General features: G+C 38.9%; 1 protein-coding gene across 1 annotated transcript in view; it reads right to left on the bottom strand.

The window, feature by feature from the left end:
• Positions 1 to 5,625: 5,625 nt before the first annotated feature.
• Positions 5,626 to 26,054, bottom strand: part of LOC144216892 (uncharacterized) — a 96,048-nt gene continuing 75,619 nt past the window's right edge. The window contains exon 5 of the mRNA XM_077746334.1: positions 5,626 to 7,321. Within this exon, the coding sequence (XP_077602460.1) occupies positions 6,047 to 7,321 (1,275 nt within the window). The 3' untranslated portion in view covers positions 5,626 to 6,046. The remainder of the gene's footprint in view (positions 7,322 to 26,054) is intronic.

The following is a 26,054-nucleotide window of genomic DNA, read 5'->3' as shown; positions in this document are numbered from 1 at the left end:
AAGAATATTCAAATACAAGGAATTCCCAATTGTGTTCATCAGTGAAAGCATCAATAATGTGATGATGTCAATTTTTTTCTAATTAGATCTATAGATTTTAAACAATTTCAATAAAAATCCTAGCAAGCTTTGTTCAGAGATATAGACATTCTAATTCTAAGATTATAAGGGGGCCTGGGTGGCTCAGTCGGTTGAGCGCCGACTTCAGCTTGGATCATGATCTCATGGTTCATGAGTTTGAGCCCTGCATCAGGCCCTGTGCTCATAGCTCAGAGCCTGGAGCCTGTATTGGATCCTGTGTCTCCCTTTCTCTCTGTCCCTCCCCCACTCATGCTCTGTCTCTCAAAAATAAAATTAAAAAAATTTAAAAAATTAAAAAATAAAATTATATAAGAAAGACCAGGAAAACAGAATACATAAAAAAAGAAAAATTAGGGGCGCCTGGGTGGCTTAGTCGGTTAAGCGTCCGACTTTCGCTTAGGTCATGATCTCACAGTTCGTGGGTTCAAGCCCCGCGTCGGGCTCTGTGCTGACTGCCAGCTCAGAGCCTGGAGCCTGTTTCAGTCTGTGACTCCCTCTCTCTGACCCTCCCCTGCTCGCGCTGTCTCTCTCTCTCTCTCTCTCTCTCCTAGAAATAAATAAAACATTAAAAAAAGAAAGAAAGAAAAAGAAAAAATGAAAGGTTCAGACCCCATTCTTACTCTATTCCACTACTTACAGAAAATTTCTGTAATTGGAATGTTATTTTATTGAAGAAAGGATAGATATACACAACAATGGAACAGAATAAAGAGGACAGAAATTGACTTAAATATGATATCAAACAACTTTTGTCAACTTGCTAAAGCAACTGAATGGAGAAAAATATATTTTCAAAAATTTTGCTGGACTAAGTGGATACCAATGTATGCCTGAGGGCAAGAGGAATGAACAAAGTAGCCAACAGACAGGAAAAAAAGTGGCCAATCAAAGGTGGAAGTAAGGGAACCTAATGCAAATCTCACCTCACAAGTTTGCCTACATTCCTTTCCCCATATGTTCCAGGGAGAGAAATTTTGTGGTGGCAAATTTCTCTCTCCCAAGTTAATCTACCTGGTGTACGCTTCCTAATAATTTAGGTCTCTCGATGGAGCCCTTTCACTGTACCAGAGTTCTTTTATATAAATGTTTTATATAAATGTTAAATTGCCTTTATTTAGGACTACTCCCCACAAAGTCCTTGAGTGAATGAATCAATCACCATTTTGAGGATAAAGGGAAATATTTTTGAGTGATATGTCATAGGTCCGACAGCTAGAAATCAGCACAACCATGCTCTCTGCTCACCCTGAAACAAATATCTACCCATCCACACTCCATTTCCACTCTGAGTTCAAACAGGCACCACAAGTCTCACAATCCTGTTTCTGAGTCCTTGATTCTTGATTCCTCTACTTCACTCTTACCCCCAGAGCTACTCTCCCAGAACCTTCCCCATCTCCTTGAATGGCACTTCTTTTCACTCAATTGTTCAGGACAAACCCAGCTTGTGATTCTTATATCCTATCTCTCATATCTTCCCCCACCAGTTAAGTAAACTGGAAGGTCTAACTTTCAAATACATGGCAAATCCAATGTCCTCTCAAACCTCTGTCTCTCTTCCTCCCATGCAATCCACCACCGTCTATCACATGAGCAACTACATAAGCACATTTAGGTGCTTTAAGCCTGTCCCTTTGGCTCCCAGGATAATCTGTGTGACAAACTCTTTCCAAACCTAAATTAGGGAATTTGCTTTCTTCAGTGGTTTCCATCACAGTTACAATAAATTTTGAAGCAAATACCATGCCCTCCAGTGTCTTTCATCACTGGGTCCCTGATTATTTCTAGCTCTTAATTTCTTACCACTCCCCAGTTGTGCACACTACTGCATACTGCACCCCAGGGGGGGGGCCCAGCCAGTCAATGGACATGGGAAGCTTCTTGCATTTTCATGCCTTAAAATTTTATATTCTATCCACTGCTCCTGGGACACTAATCCTCCATTTATGCACATTTTGTGTCAGGTCTTCAGAGAAGCCTCTGACCACCAAGTTGAAATATCCTCCCTTTCTACTTACACTTCTTTATTTTCTTCATGGCACCAGCACCATCTGGCTCTATGTCACCTTTTAATTTCTCCACTATTCTTTGTATTTCTCCCCTATGAAGTAAAGCTCAATGTGGCCAGGGCCTTGGTTCCTTTTATTCCCTGCAATATCCCTAGTGCTCATTTGGAAAGGACTCAAACAATGGCTCAAGACTCTCGAAGGAGCCCAGAATCTTCACATGTTGTCACTATTCAATTAATGCTGAATGAACAAGTGAAAAAGTGAATGAATAAAGTGAACACGACCATGAGCCAAAGCCCTTGGCAATTAACAATTTCACCAACTGCCCCTTGGTAAGCTTTCTATTCTTTATTGTGTAGGTATTCTTCCAACTTTTCTCAAATTAACACACTCTTGAAGTTTACTTTTTGGTTGTTTGTTCTGATTTGATTTGATTTGATTTGATTGACAAAATCTTATTGTTCTCAAGGAGGCATCTAAGCTGTTGTAGCATCTAAGCTGAGTTCAAGGTATTAAGCAGATTTTTATCCAAACAGGAACCTTCAAATATGTGGCTTTAGTTTAGACATCCTAAGAAAAAGCCAGGAAAGTGCCTCATGTGTGAATCTCTTGCTTGTTTGTTTAAAGTTTTATAGGTTTAGGGTGTCAGTGATATGAAGGTTTCCAAGAGACTAGGGAGAGGGAGGTGAGAGTATTAAGCTAAAGTAGAGTCTTGGAGGGGCCAGGGAAGGTGGGTTTAGGAAGATTATGAAGAACAAGTTGAACTTCAAATCTACCTGCTGCCCAGCCCCAAACTGGCCATGTACACAAACGTTGTGCAACTACTGTAAATGACTGAGGACAGGGACAGCACATAGGCACTTGGCAGATTGCTCCAGTGGACATTTGCAGACAGCTTTGCAGCTGAGACCAAGCTCACAGTTACTTCTCCTCTGGTCAGGAATGGCTGCAGTGCTTTGTGGGCTGGGGCCTGATGCCCTGAGTGCACATCTCACAGTCCACAGTCAGCCCTTCTGGTCCTGAGTGCCCTGTGATCACATGACCCTTCCTCAACACAAGTGTGTGAAACAGATGTGGGATAGACCTGAATGTGTATTTTTATACCAAGCACTTAATATGAGATGCACAAATACTTACTTGGTCTTTAAACCATTCTACTGTGTCTGTCTCAGCCTACTGATAGTGATCCTAGTATCTGGAAGTGACTCGGGCACTCACCTGGGCCCCTAATACTTCTGGCTAGCCAGCATAGACATTTTTCTGCCAAAGTCCATGCTGTGGCTGGACTGGTTCTTGTACTTCTTCTTATGATTGCAAGACACACCACAGCAAAAACCATCAGAAATTTTTGAAAAATAAGGTGGCTTACTCACAGGGGTTGGAGGGCCCACGGCATGCATGGGGCCACACAGCGAGGTTGAGGGGGAAAGAATGTGGAATTGGGGTTCTGTCTTTATTAGGGCTGAAGGTGGGGTGTCTAGGGTTTGGGGGTTCACTCTTTTTTGACGCACTTAAAATATAAGAATGGTATTTAAAATATGGGAAGGGAAAAGCAGAGTGACCCAGAGGTCAGTTATCTAGGACATCCAGGGCTTTCTAAGAAAAGAACATCGAACATCGTGGGTGGACTGACCAGGCTTTTTAACCAGTTGTGTATTTTTTATTAATTTTTTAAATTTTTAAATATTCTTTTTTAAGAGAGAGACAGAGACAGAGGCAGAGGCAGAGTGCAAGCAGAGGATGGGCAGAGAGACAGGAGAGACACAGAATCCGAAGAAGCCTCCAGGCTCTGAGCTGTCAGCATAACGCTCACACCTACAGACTGAGATCATGACCTGAGCCAAAGTTGGTAGCTCAACCACCTGAGCCACCCAGGTGCACCCCAGTTGTGTATTTGAGTGAATATCTTGGAAGGGATGTCTTGGCTTCAGTGTCAGGTATGCACTTTACAAGCAAACAAGCAAACTGACAAACACTTATACTACACCTGTTTAGGTGACCAGTTGTTGTTGTTTTTTCTTCAGTGATCTAATAGAGAAATCAGGGTGATAGGGGTATGTGTGAATGTATGAAGGGATTTAGACAAACCAACGCAAGGATTCAAGGTGCCTGCCCAGTTCCTGTCCTTTCTGGCTGGTCTGGCCCCATGGGACTGCTGATAAGAACACTGAGACTTTCCTAGTCCATACTAGGGACAAGCTTATAGCCAGCAGAATCCATAGCATAGTCAGGGGCAGAAGAAACACCTTTACACACCCAAGTCAGTGAGGCTGGAACTCACCCAGGAGATTTTCTCCCTGGTGTCGAAGTGGCACTTGAGGCCCTGGGAACCTCCATGTCCCTCATAAACAAGAACCTGGATTTTTGTGAGGAAGGTATAAGACAGGTCTTAAAGAAAGCTATGTTTCAAGGGTAAGGGAGGGGTACTCTTAGAAAACTGAGATAATAGACATTTATAACCTTTCCTATTACCTACACTACCTCTGACCACTTATTTCTCATCTTGTACTGCTGCTCTTCTGACCAAAACACAGTGACCACTAATGTGGCAAACACAGAATTTCAACTTGGTGGATAAAAGATAAAGGGCAAGGAGAATCATAATCGGGACTGAGGACAAGATGGTTCTCCTGACACCAGACAATTCAGTTCTACTGTCTCCTCTCCCATTCCAGAACTTTCTATTTGCCACCAGGTGGATGGGGCTGGAATGTGTCATTGTATGTGAAATTAGTTAATCAGAGAAAGACAAATGCCATACGATTTCTCTCATGTGTGGAATTTAAGAAACAAAACAGATGAACATATTAGAAGGGGGAATAGGAGAGAGAAGGAAGCAAATCACAAGAGACTCTTAATGATAGAGAATAAAATGAAGTTTGATAAAAGGATGTGGATGGGAGGTAGGCTAGATGGGTGATGGGTATTAAGGAGGATACTTGTGATGAGAAATGGCTTGAATGTACATGATGAATCATTGAATTCTACTGCTGAAACCAATATTGCACTGTATGCTAACTAAAATTTAAATAAAATAAAAGATAAGATATACATATATAGATAGATAGATATAGATATAGATATAGGTATATATAATGGGATATTACTCTGCCATAAAATACAATGAAATATTGCCATTTATAATGACATGGTTGGAGGTAAGCATATGTTAAGTGAAATAAGTCAGTCAGCAAAAGACAAATACCATATGATTTCACTCATATGTGGAATTTAAGAAACCAAACAAACAAATGGAAAACAGAGAGAGGGGGGTAAACATAGAAACATACACTTAACTATAGTAAACAACTGATAGTTACCAGAGGGAGGTGGATAGGTGGATGTGTTAAATAGGAGATGGGAATTTAGGAAGACACTTGTTGTGATGAGCACTTGAATGTTGTACAGAAGTGTTGAATCACTACATTGTACACCTGAAACTAATATTACATTGTACGTTCGCTAACTGGAATTTAAACAAAATCTTTAATAAAAGGAATTTATGTGTTAATAACAGAATGTCATGAACATCAAATGTGTACTATGTATACATTTATTTAAAAATTCACTTTTCAGTGTATAGTCATTTATCACTAAGTATTTTAGCCTTAAGACCATGGCTACGTATGAAGTAACCATCACACAAAGAGTTATTCTCTGAAACGGAAGCAGAAGCTCATAGATTATTGTCCTTCACTTTCCCAAGAAGGATTATATGAAGCAAGGATTCTTTAGAGCTGATTGCTCACACTGACAAATAATAGTCTTTAAGTTGGTGGTTGGTTCAAGAGTGAATTATGAAAATCTCTGTGATACATTCTGAGAGCAATGGCTCAAGATTGCTACAAGGAAGCCCAAGTCATCTTTCCAGGCACCAGTGCCATAACAACGATGAGAGTAATTCAGGAGCTGGATGCCCCACTTTTCCCATTTCCATGCCCAACATGCTAAAGTAGTTAGACTTGTTTAGAACCCTTGGAGTCCTTAAAAACCTCCTCTATTGTAAGAAGACGTTTTGCATCACTCACCACAGTCTCCAGGAAATAACTTTGCAAATAGAAAATCTTCCGAAAGTAAAGACCAGAAGCAATGGGCCCTCCACTAATACCACAGAATTTTTCCAAATATCTTAACAGTTTGTCCCCTAAGGACTCATTATCCTTCTCAATTGATAGCAAATGGGGAGAAATAAGGTTTGTCTTGAGTTTCTCCACCGACACGTGTAAGTCCACGGCCATGTTTTTCAGGGATGAGTCATCCAGCCCAAAGTGAAACCTGTACAGCGTTAAAGCATCCTTTAAAGTTTGCACATCATTATCACTAACGAAACCCACCAAAGGGATGGTGGCAGATGCTCCAGCCTTCAGGGCCTCCAGCCAGACCTTCTGTTTCAGGGAATCCCTCTTCCGGTCAATGGCGGCCTCAGTAATATTTGGTAGGTATTGCATGAAGATGTGGCGCTTGTGGGCTGGGAGCTCTCTCAGAAGGGTGGTCTCTAGGTTTTGGAAATCATAGCCAGACAGCTCAAGGCTAGAGACTAAGAAGACCTGAGGGTCACTCACATTGGCTTTCTGCAGGTGTTTCACACAGTCATCGCGGATCCTTTGCAGGATTTCATCCTTATTGAATGTGGTTGGTTTACTCTTCTCTAGATTAAGTAAATCACTGTCCACTTTAGTTCGGACAAAGTAGAATTTCTTCTTCATTTTTCCAATTGCTGTAGCCAGTTGAGCATCATTGATTTTGAAACGTGTAGCAGAGATGATAATAAAGAAGTCATACTCACCAAATTTCATTTCCTCCAGATATTCTTGTGGCTGAAAGGTAGTGGTCCCTATGCCAGGCAGGTCCCATAATGTCACACTGGGAAACGTCGGGTGTTTGTATGGGGTTCTCTCCATGGTTGTCTCCACTGGCCCCGTGGGAGCAGCCCCGACTTCCTCTTGCCCCACCCCCCTCAGGGCATTGATGAAGGTGGACTTCCCTGTCCCAGATTCTCCTGTCACAGCAATGTTCAGTGGGGCATTTTCAATGTCTCTCAATGCGGCATTGATTTCAGAAAATGCACTCTGAAGGTCCCCCTTCTCTAGGTATGATTGAATATTTCTGATGGTTTCCTGAGAGAGGATTTTGGTTTCCAGCTTGAATTCCTTAAAAAACTTGTCAAAGCTGGAGGCCAAATCACCACTACTACTATGAGAGGGTGGAGAAGAGGAGGACTGACCCATGGCTTAAGCAGTAGAAGGCCCTGGGGGAAGAAAAAAAAGGAAGAAAGGAAAAAGAGTTAGTACAAAAATGGATGGCTTGGGATGTGCTATTATGGGGAGAGAGAACCGAGGTCCTAGCCACACTATTGTGCCCAGAAGCCCTTATGATTGTGCCCAGGCATTGAGTGGACTTTCTGACCTGGATGTAAAGTTTACCCTTGCTCAGTTTCTACCCTTATCTTGGAAAACCCTTCTTTTTTTAAAAAAAAAATTTTATTTGTGTATTTATGTATTTATTTTTTCATTCATTCATTCATTCATTCATTCATTCATTCATTCATAGTTTATTGTCTAGTTGGTTTCCATATAACACCCAGTGCTCATCCAAACAAGCACCCTCTTCAGTGCCCATCACCTCCCTTCCCTCTCCCCCGTCCCCATAAGGCTCAATTTGTTCTCAGTATTCAAGAGTCTCTCATGGTTTGCTTCTCTTCCTCTCCCCAACCAGTTTTTCCCCTTCTCCTCCTCCATGGTCCTCTGTTAAGTATCTCCTGTTCTACTTATAAGTGAAAACATATGGTATCTGTCCTTCTCTGCCTGACTTATTTTGCTCAGCATAACACCCTCGAGTTCCATCCATGTTGCTACACATGGCCAAATTTCATTATTTCTCATTGCCATGTAGTATTATTCCATTGTATAGATAAACCACATCTTCTTGATCCATTCATCAGTTGATGGACATTTTAGGCTATTTCAATGATTTGGCTATTGTTGAGAGTGCTGCTATGAACATTGGGGTACATGTGCCCCTATGCATCAGCACTTCTGCATCCCTTGGGTAAATTCCTAGCAGTGCTATTGCTGAGTCGTAGGGGAGTTCTATCGTTAATTTTTTGAGAAACCTCCACACTGTTTTCCAGAGGGGCTGCACCAGCTTACATTCCCACCAACAGTGTAGGAGGATGCCCGTTTCTCCATATCCTCACCAGCATCTAGAGTTTCCTGAATTGTTCATTTTAGCCACTCTGACCAGAGTGAGGTGGTATCTCAGTGTGGTTTTGATTTGTATCTCCCTTTTTTAAATATATATTTATTTAATAGTTTATTATCAAGTTGGTTTCCATATAACACCCAGTGCTTATCCCCACAAGTGCCCTCTCCCATGCCCATCACCCCCTTCCCCTCCCCCCCACTCCCATCAGTCCTAAGTTTGTTCTCAGCATTCAAGAGTCTCTCATGGTTTGCCTCCCTCCCTCTCCCTATTTATGATGAGTGACGCTGAGCATCATTTCATGTGTCAGTTGATCATCTGGATGTCCTGTTTGGGGAAGTGCCTGTTCATGTCTTCTGCCCATTTCTTCACTGGATTATTTGTTTTTCGGGTGTGGAGTTTAGTGAGTTCCTTATAGATTTTGGATACTAGCCATTTATCCAATATGTCATGTGCAACTATCTTTTCCCCTTCCATCAGTTGCTTATTAGTTTTATTGATTGTTTCCTTTGCAGTACAGAGGTTTTTATCCCAGTAGTTCATTTTTGTTCTTGATTCCCTTCCTCAGAAGAGATACTGTATATCTTCATTAGGTGATAGAAATTTTAATGCTTGCAAATGTGTTTTCTTTTATCCTGAAAGTGTGCTTGCTTATAAAACAAGGTGTTGAGACAACTGTTTCTACATGTCCTGGAGCAGAAACAGCAGGTGGCATGGTTTCTTATGTTCTCAAAAACCATGTGGGACTATCCACCTGGGAGTTGATATGAGCCACCCCAACAGTCCTGAGACACCACCCATCACCTGTTTCATGCCTTTGTATAAGAGGGGACAGATACCAGGTGGGAGAGATAAGTGACATGGAGGACTAACTATATAAAGTGTCATTGATGGAAAGGTGATGTGAGCAAAGACCGAAGCATAAGTTAAATGAGATGTTGTAAGAAGTCAACCATGATAAGGAGGTCCCTCTGTCATCTTCCCTAATATCAATCAAAAACTGAGCTGGTTCTGCAGTTCTGGACCTATCTGATCACTGAAGAACTATTATACCTTGAGATGGGGCACCTGAAGAAATCATATACTCAAGACTAAAGGTAACATGAAAGATATGTATACTGTCTCCTACAGAGACAGAGAGCAGAGTTTTGAAGTCAGGAAGCAAGTCACCTCAAGTCACCACTGATGTCTGGACAGCATGCAGGCTGCAGAGATGTCCTTTGGCTGAAAGTGAGGGATCAGACATATCTTTCATGGGCTTCGTGGGGGTCACAGGCTGCAGCCCAGGACAGAGGATGGCAAAAACAAATTTGGAAAGAAATTATTCAGAGCAAGTGTACAAGGTCTGGACTGGCATATATATGAATGAGGAATGCAAACATCCTCCTTAGAACAGAGACTTGTGGAAATCCTGCTTGCCATGAGTGAAAGAAGTATCTATGAAGCAACTAAAAAAGGATGATATCAACACTTTTGACTGCCCAGCAGGAATATTCTTTATGTGCAGAAGAGAGGAAATCTTGAGTGTGTGGCATGTACAGGGCCAGCCCCTTGCTGTGTGGAGAGCAAATCACCTCACCACGCCTTTGGGGAGCAGGCACCACACAAGGCAGAATGAGCAAGCCTGAGGATGGAAGAGACATATACATTCTGGGTCTCAAAGAGAAGCCAACAAGGTGAAATAAGATTTCAACCCTATTAGGTGTGGTCTTGTGCCTATGCATTATAAGAAAGTGTGGGGGGAAATACACGGGATGGTGAGAAAATCTCTGACTGAGACGGGTCCCGAGGAACAGAACAAATACAGCAAAAGGGCTGTCATGTCAAGCGACATGGTCAGGAGGGCAAACATATGGACAGCAAATTCTATGTGGTAATCAAATTTCAACTACAACACACAAAAGTCATGCCCTATTGTTAAGGTCTCAAACCTCACCTGATGTTGTATGTGAAGTTCTGTTATATATTATTTTCTGTTACAACAGCAATGCAGGGACACAGTACTTTTTTATGATATCCCTAGGGGCTTGTGTTCCATCCTCTGGTAGTGTGTCCTCTGCAGCTGAGGTAGAAATGAGAGGGAATATGAGAAATCCATGCCAATAAACCTTAGATGTACATCTATACATACATTTCTCATCTTATCTTCTCAACAACACGACACAGACTTTATAGTTCCAAGGAGAGATGTGTTAAAAATCATGACACAGTGTCATATTGGAGCATATTAAGTTAATGCCCCAAATCAGTAAAACAAGACTTACTACCTAACAGAAGTTTCTGTGCCCCCAGGGATGTAATCTTTCACCAGTCAACATAGGAATTTCCTTGTCAGAACTGAAAACTGTATTGACAGTTCCCCTTCTATTTCCTTAGGAGGGCAACCTTGGCTAAAACAATGGATTGTTTGCTGATAATTTTTCTCACTTTCCCTCTTTGCTTAAAAACTTTTCTTTTTCTTCAATTCGTTGGAACTCCTTTCTATTTGCTAGGTGGGATACTGCCTGATTCATAAATCATTTAATAAATCCAATTAGGTATTTAGAAGTTATTTTGTTGAATTTAGGTTTTGTAAAACAGATTTGGTGGAATTGTTGAGATCTAAAGCAAACTTATGACTGTTTTGGGGGACAACAAGAAACAGGTGTGGCATCCCATGAATAGATTTGAGTTCACTGTCTCTCAACATTTCCAAGAACTGTTGGTTTGAGATCTTTTCTTTTTTTACATGAGAGCCCCTGATCGAATTTGCTTTATAGTCCAAGGTTAGTGTATCACCTTGTCACTGACAGAGGGCTCTGAGAGAGCAACAGTTCTTAGTCTCCGGTTCAGTACACAAGCCCACATTGGAATCCTTTCCCCACTTCCAGCCCATAGCTTCAATTTACCACTATTTGCTGTCTTAGTTTGTTACCCACTTCCTGTCTCCAGTCTCCAATAATGGAATTTGCTGGTTTAGTCCATGATAGAAATTTGTGGTGATGAATAGAGGGCATTCTATTGAACAGTCCACAGAGCTCTTGGTTCTGAACTCAGATTCCAAGTTGGGAAATGTGGTAGCAGCTACAGTTCTCCATGTGTGTGGAATCAATCTGTAGTCCCCACTCATGGAGGTCTGTTGGTTTAATCCTTGCCCAGTCCTGGGTTATTTGGGTACTGCTGGTGTCCATAGTTCCACTACCTCAGTACGGTTGGCTTCTATTAATATATATATGATGAAAAGTTTTAGCTTTAAGAAATATAGTAAATAAATGCATAAACTAATAAACAAACAAATAAATAAAGTGAATCCTTAAATCCATACTTAAGTGCTTTACCCACCAGCACATTGTATATTGTATATTTAAGAATTATGATTTTGGAAGCTATAAAATCTAGGCTTTTTTTTTTTTTTAATTTCCTGAATAACTTGGCTTGATGTCAGGTAAGGAGCCACAAATTAAGACCAGATAAAAATGTGAGTTCTTCCTTATTTGAGACTAGGTATGGCTGGATAAAAATGTGGGTTAAACTTCACATTTAATGTGAATAGGAGAATTATGCCAGGGTCCTACCAAACAGCTTCAAGCCCTCAGAGAATTACAACCTAGAATTGCAATGGCCTATATGAGGGACATTCCAATTAGAAAAGATCACTTTTTAAAATTTTTTAATGTCTTTTATTTATTTTTGAGAGAGATAGAGACAGTGTGAGCAGGGGAGGGTCAGAGAGAGAGGGAGACACAGAATCCAAAACAGACTCCAGGCTCTGAGCTAGCTGTCAGCACAGAGCTTGACACAGGGCTTGAATCCATGAACCATGAGATCATGACCTGAGGTGAAGTTGGATGTTTAATAGACTGAACCACCCAGGTGCCCCAGAAAAGATCACTTTAGAAGGGCACTTAATAGAAAAGACGTCAAAATTCCCAAAATAGGGGTGAATGGGTGGCTCAGTCATTTGAGCATTCAACTTGATTTTGACTCAAGTTATGATCCTAGGGTTGTGGGATCAAGCCCTGCATCTGGCTCTGCCCTGAGCATGGACCCAGCACCTTGCTTGGGTTCTCTCTCTCTCTCTCTCTCTCTGCCCCTCTCTCCTGCTCATTCTCTCTCCCTCTCTCTGAAAAAGTAAATAAATTAAAAAATAGCTTCATTGAAAGTGTCACTGCAAAAAGCTGGTAAAAAAAAGAAATGTGAAAAAAAAGGAGTACTCAATACAAAAACTGTAAGAATGTTGTAATTCTTATTGCTTTCCACTATCCTCCTTTATTGAATATATTCTATCTTATCTTCTATTTGAATTGCCCTTACAGGACTCATAGGAGTTCTGGAAGAAGAAGAGATAAAGGGGCTGAAGGTTTACTTGAACAAGTTATAGCTGAGAACCTCTCTCAGGAAGTTCTGAGGAAGAAAATCTGAGGAATAAAAAGGACAACCAAATCCAGGAGGTACAGAGAACTCCCTTCAGATTAAAAAAAAAAACAAACAAACTATAACATATCTAACATCTTCCAATGAAACTGACAAAATACAAACATAAAGAGAATTCTGAAAGCATCTAGGGACAAACAGGCCTTAACCTACCCTACAAGGGTAGACACATAAGGGTAGTAGCAGGCCTATATACTGAAACTTAGCAGGCCAGAAGGGAGTGGTATTCAATGGGTTGAATAGGAGAAATGTGCAGCCAAGAATTCTTATTCCAGCAAGGTTGTCATTCAGAATAGGAGAGATAAAGGCTTTCCCAGATAAACAAAAACTGAAGGATTATATGACAACTAAGCCAGCCCTGCAACAGATCCCAGGAAGGACTCTGAGTGGAATGCTGCAAAGACTAAAAAGGACCAGTGACATCACCACAAGCAGTAAACCTACAGATAATACAATGACACTAAATCCATATCTTTCAGTAATAACTCTGAATGTAAATGAACTAACTGCTCCAATAAAAAGACATAAGGTATCAGAATGGATAAAAAACAAGATCCATCTATACGGTGTCTACAAGAGACCCATTTTAGACCTGAGGAAACTTTCAGATTGAAAGTGAGAGGATGAATGTTCATAGCAGCACTCTCAACAATAACTAAAACATGGAAAGAGCCTAAGTGTCCATCAGCGGATGAATGGATCAAGAAGATGTGGTTTATCTATACCATGGAATACTACATGGCAATGAGAAACAATGAAATCTGGCCATGTGTAGCAACATGGATGGACCTTGAGGGTGTTATGCTGAGCGAAATAAGTCAGGCAGAGAAGAACAAATATCATATGTTGGCACGTATAGGAGGATTAGAAGGAACTTAACGGAGGACCATGGGGGAGAAGAAGGGGGGAAATGGTGTGGGAAAGGGAGAGAGGCAAACCATGAGAGACTCTTGAATGCTGAGAAAAAACTGAGGACTGATGGATGTGGGGGGGAGGGGGGAGATGGGCATGGAGGTGGGCGCTTGTGGGGGTGAGCACTGGGTGTTATATGGAAACCATTTGACAATAAACTATTTGTAAGAAAAAAAACAGTGAGGGGATGGAGAACCATCTATAACGCTACTAGAAGTCAAAAGAAAACTGGAGTAGCCATACTTATATCAGACAAACTTGATTTTAAACTGTCTGTGAAAACAGATGAAGAAGGGCACTATATCATAAATAAAAGGTCTATCTATCAAGGAGTAACATTTGTAAATGTTTGTGCTCTCAATTTGAAGCACCCAAATACATAAATCAATTAATCACAAACATAAGCAAACTTATTGATAAGAATACTGTAATTGCAAGGGACATTAATACTTCACTTACAGCAATGGACAGATCATCTAGGCCTTAAATGGTACACTGGGCCAGATGGACTTGACAGACATATTCAGAACTTTTCATTCAAAAGCAGCAGAATACACATTCTTTTCAAGGGCACGTGGAACATTCTCCATGATAGATCATATACTGGGTCATAAAACAGCCCTCAATAAGCATAGAATTATTGAGATCATATCACACATATTTTCTGATTACAACGCCATGAAATCAATCACAAGAAAAAGTTTGGAAATCCTCCAAATGCATGGAAGTTAAAGAACAACCTACTAAAGAATGAACACATCAACCAGGTAATTAAAGAAGCGATTAAAAAATATGTGGAAGCAAATGAAAATGAGAATACAACAGTCCAAACCTCTTGGGATGCAGCAAAGGCAGTCAGTCCTAAGAGGAAAATACATTGCAATCCAGGCCTATCTCAAGAAACAAGAAAAATCCCAAATACAAACTCTAACTGCAAACCGAAAGGAACTAGAAGCATAATAGCAAAGAAACCCCAAACCCAGAAGAAGAGAAGTAATAAAGATTAGAGCAGAAGTAAATAAGACTGAATCCTCTCCCAAAAAAAGTAGAATATCAATGAATCTAAGAGCTGTTTTTTAAAAAAAATAAACAAAATTGATAAACCTCTAGCCAGAATTCTCAAAAACAAAAGTGAGAAGACCCAAATAGATAAAATCATGAATAAAAATGGATTTACTGCAACCAATCCCTCAGAAATACATCTATGAGAGAATACTATGAAAAATTATATGCCAACAAACTGGACAACCTGGAAGAAATGGACAAATTCCTAGATACCCACAAACTATCAAAACTCAAAAGGGAAGAAATAGAAAAAATGAACAGACCCGTAACCAGTGAAGAAATTGAATTTAAAAAATCTCCCAAAATATAAGAGTCCTGGGCCAGACGGCTTCCCAGGGTAATTCTACCAGACATTTAAAGCAGAGTAAATATGTATCCTTCTCAAACTGTTCCAAATAATAGAAGCAGAAGGAAAGCTTCCAGACTCATTCCTTGATTCCCAAACCAGATAGAGACCCCACCAAAAAAAAAAAAAAAGGAAACTTACAGGCCAATATCCTGATGAATATGGATGTAAAAATTCTCAACAAGATACTAGCAAATCGAATTCAACAGCAAAAAAAAGAATTATTCACCATGATCAAGCGGGATTCATTCCTGTGCTGCAGGGTTGGTTCAATGTTTGCAAATCAGTCAGTGTGATACATTATATTAATAGAAGAAAGGATAAAAACCACATGATTCTGTCAACAGACCCAGAAACAGAATTTGACAAAATATAGCACACATTTTTAATGAAATGCCTCAAGAAATTCAGGATAAAAGGGACATAATTAGCATCATAAAAGCCATATATGAAAAGCCCACAGCTAATATCATCCTTAATGGGGGAAAACTGAGAGCTTTCCCCCTGAGATCAGGAACATAACATGGATGTCCACTCACCACTGTTGTTTAACAGAGTGTTGGAAGTCCTAGCCTCAGCAATCAGACAACAAAGTGAAATAAAATGCATCCAAATTAGCAAGGAGGAAGTCAATCTTTCACACTTCATAGAAGACATGATATTCTACATGGAAAACCTGAAAGATTCCACCAAAAAGCTGCTAGAACTGATACATGAATTCAGCAAAGTCACAGGATACAAAATCAATGTACAGAAATAAGTTGCATTTCTATACACCAGTAATGAAGCAACAGAAAGAGAAATCAAGAAATCGATCCCATTTACAATTGCACCAAGAACCATAAAATACCTGGGAATAAACGTAACCAAAGATGTAAAAAAATCTGTATGCTGAAAACTATAGAAAAATGTAGGGGTCCAGCCTCTGCAAGCCAGGGTTAGCCCGAAGAGTGAGGGTTGGCATTGGCGAAGAAGACACGGAGCCAGCTTCTTCAGGTGGACTGTTCAAATTTATTTTTCAGCTTAGGGTTTTTATATAGCAAATCCAAACAATCATGCTTAAACAATTTACATTTTTTGAATACGGTCATAGGACTTAACATTTCTAAGTTTTCTTGGCAACAGTGATTTCACGGTACATGATTTCCACTTCAAAGAATAAAATTTAACCAGGTAGTCATAACAAAGTTTTACATATTCTTTACTACGTATGGCAGGGTATTTAAGGATAAGTGAAGCATATTGCCAGAACACATGAGATCACAGTGCCCTTTAATTGTTTAAATTCAGTGGGCATGCAAAAACAAGATATACTTGTACCCACGGTTGTAGGTAACAGACTCTCACAACCCCTTACTAAGAAAGAACAATGTCAACATTTATCATAGCTGACGTATGGAAATGTTTTATGTGGATCAACTAGAATTTGGTCTCTGCATTTACCAATCTCATTCTTTGGCCAGAACAATCCATAAGTTGTCTTACAGGCTTGAGATCAGCAGGCAAATATTTCTCTAACACTTTTCCGAGAAAGTCCTCCAAAACTAGTAAGTCTTGTTTTTGTCTCTGCTTATGGCATAATATGTATTCTTACTGGCAATTAGACCCATACAAGTAAAATGAATTCTAGGTCTCTTATAGATCCCATGCATACCGGACTATCCCCAATTTTGCTAATTGCTACAATAATCATTAGACAACATCTGATTGAGAGGGCAGACATGATATTTAGGTACATTCCATTTTGGAGGAAGGGGGGAAATTTGGGCGATTCTGGTTTCATATTAACCCTAGAATAGACTAACAGCAGAAGTGAGAGTAAAAGGTACAGACCAAGTAGAGAAGCATTCTTCAGGGGGTTCTTCTGACTGCCTTACAGTCTTTTCCCACAGGTTTTTTTTCCTGAGTCTTGCCATCAGGGATGACTTGTGCAGTTTCAGTCTCCGGCAGAAAAACTTAAGAAGGAAATTGAAGAAGACGCAAAGAATTGGAAAAACATTCCACGTTCATGGAATGGAAAAACAAATATTGTTAAAATATCAATAGTACTCAAAGCAATTTACACATTCAATGCAATCCCAATCAAAATTGCACAGGCATTCTTCTCTAAGACAGAACAAACAATCTTTGTTTGTTGGAACAAGCAAAATTTGTATGGAACCGCAAAAGACCCAGCATAGCCAAAGTTATGCTGAAAAAGAAAACCAAAGCAGGGGGCATCACAATCCTGGACTTTTGCCTCTATTACAAAGCCCTAATCATCAAGACAGTGTAGTACTAGCACAAGAACAGACACATAGACCAATGGAATAGAAAAGAGAACGCAGAATAGGACCCACAAATGTATGGCCAACAAATCTTTGACAAAGCAGGAAAGAGTGTCCAATGGAAAAATACAGTCTCTTGAACAAATGGTGCTAGGAAACCTGAACAGCAACATGCAGAAGAATGAAACTGAACCACTTTCTTACAGGATACACAAAAATAAACTCAAAATGGGTGAAAGACCTAAATGTGAGACAGGAAACCATCAAAACTCTAGAGGAGAAAACAGGAACCAACTTCTTTGACCTCAACTGCAGCAATTTCTTACTTGACACATCTCCTGAGGCAAGGGAAATTAAAAAAAAAAAAAAGAACTATTGGGACCTCATCAAGATAAAAAGCTTCTGCATGGGGCTCCTGGGTGCCTCAGTGGATTAAGTGTCTGATTTCAGCTTAGGTCATGGTCCCACAGTTTGTGGGCTCGAGACCGGCATCAGGCTCTGTGCTGACAGATCAGAGCCTGGAGCCTGCTTCAGATTCTGTACCTCCCCTTCTTTCAGTTCTTCCCATGATCATGCTCTGTGTTTTTTATATTTCTCAATACTAAATAAATGTTAAAAAATTTTTAAAGAAAAGCTTCTGCACAATGAAGGAAACAATTGACAAAACTAAAAGTCAACCGACGTAATGAGAGAAGATATTTGCAAATGACATCTCGGATTAAAGGTTAGTATCCAAAATATATAAAGAATTTACCAAACTCAACACCCAAAAACCAAATAGTCCGGTGAAGAAATGGCAGAAGACATGAATGGACACTTTTCCGAAGAATGGACACATGAAAAGATGTTCAATGTCACTCATCATCAAGGAAATGCAAATCAAAACCACATTGAGATACCACCTCACACTGCTCAGAGTGGGTAAAATTAACAACTCAGGAAACAACAGATGTTAGAGAGGGTGTGAACAAATGGAAACCCTCTTGCACCGTTGGCGGGAATGGAAACTGTTTCAGCCATTCTGGAAAACACTATGGAGGTTCCTCAAAAGGATAAAAACAGAACTACCCTATGACCCAGCAATAGCACTACTAGGAATTTGTCCAAAGGATACGGGAGTGCTGATTAATAGGGGCACATGCACCCCAATTTTATAATAGTGCTTCAACAATAGCCAAATTATGGAACGAGCCCGAATGTCCATCTACTGATGAATGGATATGAAGAAAAGGTTCATATATACAATGGAATACTACTTGGCAATGAGGAAGAATGAAATCCTGCTATTTGCAACAATGTGGATGGGTAGAACTGGAGGGTATTATGCTAAGTGAAATAAGTCAGCAGAGAAAGACAGATATCATATGTTTTAACTCATATGTGGAACTTCAGAAACTTAATAGAAAATAAGGGGGGTGGAGGAAGGGGAAAATTTTTCAGAGAGGGAGGCAAACCATAAGAAACTCTTACATACAGAGAACAAACTGAGGACTAATGGGGGGTGGGCAGGAGAGAGGGGGAAATAGGTGATGGGCATTGAGGAGGGCAACTGTTGGAATGAGCACTGGGTGTTGCATGTAAGTGATGAATCATGAGAATTTACCAAAACAAAGAGTATACTGTATACACCGTATGTTAGATAACTTGAAAATAAACCTTATATATGAAAGGACAGAAGAGGCATCCAAATTGGTTGGAAGAAGTAAAACTTTCACCATTTGCAGACAACTTGATACTACATGTAGAAAATCTCAAAGACTCATTAAAAAAATGGTACAACGGATAAATGAATTCAGTAAATTTGCAGGATACAAAATCAATGTCCAGAAATCTGTTGCATGCCTATACACTGATAGTGAAGCAGCAGAAGGAGAAATTTAGAAAGCAATCCCACTTACAACTGCATCCAAAACAATAAAATATCTAGGAAACAATTAAACAAAGAGGTGAAAAACATGTACTCTGAAAACTATAAAAATTTGACGAAGGAAACTTCAGGCAATCAAAAGAAATGGAAAGATATTTCATGTTCATGGATGGGAAGACCAAATATTGCTAAAATGTCTATACTCCCAAGAAATTCACCGATTCAGTGCAAACACTATCAAAATACCAACAGCATTTTTCACAGATGTAGAACAAACAATTTTAAAATTCATATGGAACTAAAAAGACCGAATAGCCAAAGAAATCTTAAAAAAGAAAAACAAAACTGGAACCATCACAATTTTAGACATCAAGTTATATTATAAAACTGTAGTAATTGAAACAGTATGCTTGTTGTGATAAGCACCAGATGTTATACATAAGTATTGATTCACTAAATTGTATACTTGAAACTAATATTAGACTGTATGTTAACTAATTGGAATTTAAATAAAAATCTAAGAAAATAGTATGGTACTAGCATAAAAATAAATATAGTTCAGCGGAATAGAACATAAAACCTATTTCTGGGTGCCTGGGTGGCCTGGTCGGTTAAGCATCTGACTCTTGGTTTCGGCTCAGGTCATGATCTGAGGTTCATGAGTTTGAGGCCCACAACAGGCTCTTTGCTGACAGTGGGGAGCCTGCTTGAGATCTCTCTCCCTCTTTCTCTGCTCCTCCCCAGTGCATGCTGTATAACTCAAGAAAGAAAGAAAGAAAGAAAGAAAGAAAGAAAGAAAGAAGGAAGGAAGGAAGGAAGGAAGGAAGGAAGGAAGGAAGGAAGAAAGGAAGGAAGAAGAAATTAAATGAAATGAAAGAAAGGAAAAGAAGGGAAAGGGAAGGGAAGGGAAGGGAAGGGAAGGGAAGAGAAGGGAAGGGAAGGAGAAAATAAAAGAAAACCCAGAAATGAATTCATAATTATATGGTCAATTAATCTTAGCCAAGAAGGAAAGGATATCCATTTTTAAAAGCTAGTCTCTTCAACAGATGGTGTTGGGAAAATGGAACAGTTACATGCAAAAGAATCAAAATGAACCACTTTCTTACACCGAAAACAAAAATAAATTCAAAATAGATTAAAGACCTATATGTAAGACCTGAAACTATCAAAATCCTAGAAGAAAGCACAGGCAGTAATGTCTCTGACATCAGCCATAGCAACACTTCTCTAAATGTCTCTCTTGTGACAAGGAAAATTAAAGCAAAATAAAGTATTAGGACTACATGAAGGTAAAAAGCCTCTGCACAGCGAAGAAAACTATCCACAAAACTAAAAGGCAACCTAGTGAATGGAAGAAGATAGTTGCAAATGATATATCTGATAAAGAATTCATATACAAAATATATAAGGAACTGATATAATTCAACACCTTAAAAACAAATAACCCAATTTAAAAATGGTCAGAAGACATGAACAGACATTTCACTGAAAAGACATTCCACAGTGTCAACACATACATGAAAAGATCTTCAACATCACCTGTCATAAGGGAAATGCAAATCAAAACTATGATGACATATTATCTCACACATGTCAGAATGGTAAAATGAACAACACAAGAAACAAAAGTGTTGGCAAGGATGTAGATAAAGGGATCCTGGTGCACACTTAGCTGAAATGAAAACTAGTGCAGCCACTGTGGAAAACAGTATGGAGATTCTTCCGAAAGTTAAATATAGAACTACCCTATGATCCAGCAATTGGACTCCTGGGTATTTATACCAAAAATACAAAAACACTATTTCAAAGGGACACATGCACCTCTGTGTTTATTGCACCGTTATTTACAATAGTCTAATTGTGGAAGCTGTCCAAATGTCCATTGATAGATAAGTGAATAAAGAAGACGTGAGATATCTATAATAGAATATTATTTAGCCATACAAAGAATGAAATCGCCATTTGTAATGACATAGATGACGCTTGAGAGTATAATGCTAAGTGAAACAAGCCAGTCAGACATAAAAATTACCATATGATTTTACTCATATGTGGAATTTAAGAAACAATATTAATGAGCAAAGGAGAAAAAGGAGACAGAGAGAGTCAAACCAAGAAATAGACTGTTAACTATAGAGAACAAACTGATGGTCACCAGAAGGGAAGTGGGAAGCGGGGGATGGGTTAAATAGAAGATCGAATTTAAGGAGTTCACTTGTGATGAGCACCAGGTGTTGTATGGAATTATACACCTGAAACTAATATTACACGGTATGTTAACAACTGGCATTAAAATTAAAAAATAAATAAAAATAAAAAAATCTTGGGAGAATAATTAACTTTGATGTCTCATGATGTGTGATTACTGATGTTATGGGTAATCTAAGCATAATTGTTAAGAAAAAGACATGGAATAAATGTGGAAATAAAATTTTTGAAAAGTTTAGGTGAACTTGTAGGGGGGCCTTTTCTGGCTCACATGATAGACCACGCAACTCTTGATCATACATTTGAACATAAAGCTGACTAAAGAAAAATGAATTATTGGGTAAATTTAAATAGTTTCCAAAATCTTTTTTGATAAACTGAAACAAAGTGTCACTGAATTAGATAAAGTAATGATTTAATTTAAATTAATTAAATATCTTGATAATTTCCTTTTTTAAAAAAAACATGCTTATTAAAAATAGGATATATGTGATATTCACCAGTGACTCTTAAACTACATGGTGAAGGAACATGTATCTTTTGAAAAAGTCTAATCCATTAGAGACTAATCATTTTGTAAAATACAATACAAATAAATTACCATAAAAATGAAGTAGAAATTATGGGACCATAAAAATGAACTAGAAAATATTATCAAATTTCTGTTCTTATAATGAAAATGAAAATATAACAATTCAAACTCTATGGGATGTAGCAAAAGGCAGTCCTAAGAGAAAAGTACATTGCACTCCAGGCCTATGTCAAGAAATTAGAAAAAGCGCAAGTACAAAATCTAACAGCGCACCAAAAGGAACCAGGAGAGAAACAAGAGCACCCCAAACCCAGTAGGAGAAGACAAATAATAAAAATAAGAGCAGAAATAAACAATATAGAAACCAAAGAAACAGTTGAACAGATCAATGAAACCAAGAGTTGGCTTTTTGAAAAAATAAACAAAATTGACAAACCTCTTGCCAGTATTCTCAAAAAGAGAAGACAGAGCACCGAAATAGACAAAATCATGAATGAAAATGGACTTGTTACAACCAACCTCTCAGAAATACAAGCAATTATCAGTGAATACTATGAAAAATTATATGCCAACAAATTGGACAACTTAGAAGAATTGGACAAATTCCTAAACACACACTCACTACCAAAATTCACATGAGAAGAGATACACAATCTTAACAGGCCCATAACTAGTGAAGAAATTGAATCCATTATCAAAAATCTCCCAACAAATAAGGCCCCTGGGCCAGATGGCTTCCCTGGGGAATTCTACCAGACATTTAAAGCAGAGTTCATACCCATTCTTCTCAAGCTATTCAAAAAAATAGAAATCGAAGGAAAACTTCCAGACTCTTTCTACGAAGCCAGCATCACTTTGATTCCCAAGCCAGACAGAGACCCAGCAGAGAGAGAGAGAGAGAGAGAGAGAGAGAGAGAACTACAGGCCAATATCCTTGATGAATATGGATGCAAAAACCCTCAAGATACTTGCAAATTGAATCCAACAGCACATAAAAAGAATTATCCACCATGATCAAGTGGGACTCATTCCTGGGTTACAGGGCTGTTTCAATATTCGCAAATCAATCAATGTGATACATCACATTAACAAAAGAAAACATCAAAACCATATGTGCTGGGACCCGCTCTGGCCTCTTTGGATGGCAATCACAGCAAGGAAATGGCAATGTTTGCAGCTTCTACCATGAGAAATGAAAACTGGTATCTCTTTCTGCTACTACTGGCTCATGTTGGATATAAGCCTGCTGGTATTGACCAGACCTCACAATATTCCATATCAGACCCATATTCTGAACACAGATACCTCATAAGGAANACCTACTTAAACATCATCAAACATCTATGAGAAGCTCTCAGCTAACATCATCCTCAATGGGGAAAAGACTGAGAACTTTCCCGCCTGAGATCAGGAACACGACATGGATGTCCACTCTCACCACTGTTGTTTAACATAGTGCTGGAAGTCCTAGCATCAGCCATCAGACAACAAAAGGAAATCAAAGGCATCAGAATTGGCAAAGAAGAAGTCAAACTTTCACTTTTCGCAGATGACATTATACTCTACATAGTAGACGCGACAGATTCCACCAGAAGCCTACTAGAATTGATAATTTCCAAAGAAGTTAAAGTAATGAAGCAATTTCTAAACAGAGGCTTCTCTAATTTTGGTTGTATTAAAGATAAATGTAGGTCTGTTGGTAAACTATTTTGGTGTTCTTTAGTGAAAATTTGTAATATAAAAAAGCACCTTTTTAGAAAATAAAAAATATAATTATAAATTTGCCAACCTGAAGAAAGCTAGTGTAACATACTGTTAACAAATACTAGTAAGTTTTCACTAGTTTCACTGTTTTCACTAGAAATTAAATTCTAAGAGTTAACAACTCTAATTATTGTATATGGTCAGTTACTAAAAATAAAAATTAAAACATCTCTGAATGTAGGAGAAATTTTAAAAATAATGTCTGTGTACTGGAGATGTACTTTTTTTGAGGCAAAAGAAAGTTGTAAAAGGTTGTGAAAAGGAATATTTGGAAAGCAATTTTCTTCATTGTCAGGCTTGACTTACATTGGAATGAACAAATTTTATTAAAAAGTAAGCTGGTACAAAATTAGAATTTGGTTTCTTTTCTTTAAGTTAAAGGGACAAATTTATAGTTTGCATTTTTAAACATTTGATCTGCTTTTAATAATGGTTGTGAGAGTTCCATTAACATTTAAGTGATCTTCCTAGAAAACAAAAATCCTGTATTTTATGTTGTATGTATAAAGGTATATAAGTGTTCTAAAAATTATGTGAAATTTCTGGAAATTTGATGTGTCCAGGTATAATCTTATCACTTGTAATTATTCTCTTACCTTCTGAAATTGCTGTCATCAAAATAGTGGCTCACATTAAAAGAACTACACAGGAATATCAGGAAAATGCCCCAGCTGACTTTCATGGAAAGGTATCCAGAGAAAGAATATATAAAGGTTATGGCACATGTGGAAAGAATTCATTCTGCTGTTGCCAAATTGTTCCCTCAGAGATTTTTACCATTCTGATGTCAGGGTAACATGGCAACACTCTGTTTCTGAATCAGAAAAAATAAGACAGGTAAACAATGGCTGTCCATTGAACCATCAGGGCTTTGGGAAACACAGGACAGCTGCTTAATTTTTCTTGGCTCCCTGGAAAACTCCAGTGTTTTTTTTTTCACTTCTTTACTGCCATAGTGCATTAAGATGACTCAAAATACGACTAAACATTCGAAAGGAGACTTCTATAAAATTGTGGAAATGATCTACCAACAATGTCTGAGTTGTCTGGTCTATTACCCTGGAAATATTATTTTTGCCCCCAGATGCCTCATACCTATTCCCTGTGGATGTTTGAACACCTGCAGCTAGTCTTTATTTAATTGTCACCTAGTTTGGGCTATTAACATGTTCTTTTTTATTATTATTTATTATTATCTTTTATTATTTTTCNCTTGATCCATTCGTCCGCTGATGGACACTTAGGCTCTTTCCATGTTTTAGCTATTGTTGAGAGTGCTGCTATGAACATGTTCTTCTTAATGTATGTGTGTTTTCCAGTTAAGTTGAAGCTTTTCCCTGCTGCAAGGCTGATACTTGCACAGTGACAGATTAACTGTTCATAATTTCTTTTTCTTTCTCTCTTACTTTTAAAACATTTCCTTTCCTGAAGCTCCTTTCTATTTAGGAGATAAGATACTACTAAAGTTCATGGATCTTTAAAGTCAATCAACTCTTTACAATTTGTTGATTTGAATTTTGTTTCTAAACAGATAATATGCATTATCTCCCCAGGGAAAGGTATTTACCATCAAATGGGGCGTATCTGATGACAAAAGCTGCTGGGGAAAGCCCCTATCCACTGACTCCTCTGACATTAACACGAATCTTCTGCAGTTCACAGAAATAAAGATTGTTCTCCAACCGCACTCTGAAACTATCCCAAACAACTTAAATTTTCTAAATGGTTCACAGCCATTCTGTGCTGTGCCATCCTGCTCTTCACCCTTTCAAGTCCACAGGACCCAAAATTGAGTATCCAGCTTCTACCACATTTGGACAGATCTATAATTCTATTTTTAGACCAGAACTAAATCCAAAGTGATTTCTTGCTTACCAGCTCCTGAAAGAAAAGAGACTTGGTGTCAGTGTTGAGCTCTGAAAGTGTCCACTGGCAGAGCAGGAAATGCTGAGTCTGAAGTGCTCACCCAGGAACACTCCTGTCCACAGATCGTCCTTGCACTGGAACAGGTCCTGTGTGCTGGTGTGGTCCCTGCAGAGATTAAAGAGCTGACTGTTATCCAAACTTCTAAACTGTGTGTGAGGAGCTGGAAGGATTTAAATGGTCTCTGGTCTCTGCTCCACCCTCATACGAATCTGGCCAATAGAAAAGAAGCCATCACATTGCAGAGCCCTGCATTTCCAAGAACAGAAAGTGAAATCAAAGTTCTGAGGGCTCCTTTTCTGAGAAACACAGCTGTTTCCAGGAAGTGAAACTAAAAGGCAAAATGGACACTGATTTTGTGTTTTTGGCAGCATGAGTGAGAGAAAGGAACAGAATTCCAGGCAGGAGGCTTCTCAGTGACCCTTGAGAGGACACTCTAATCAGACCCCTGGTTCTAGGCCAGGCA

Source organism: Crocuta crocuta, unplaced genomic scaffold (genome assembly GCF_008692635.1).
Source record: "Crocuta crocuta isolate KB4526 unplaced genomic scaffold, BGI_CrCroc_1.0 scaffold218, whole genome shotgun sequence".
Lineage (NCBI taxonomy): Eukaryota > Metazoa > Chordata > Mammalia > Carnivora > Hyaenidae > Crocuta > Crocuta crocuta.
This window is presented reverse-complemented; position numbering and strand designations above follow the sequence as displayed.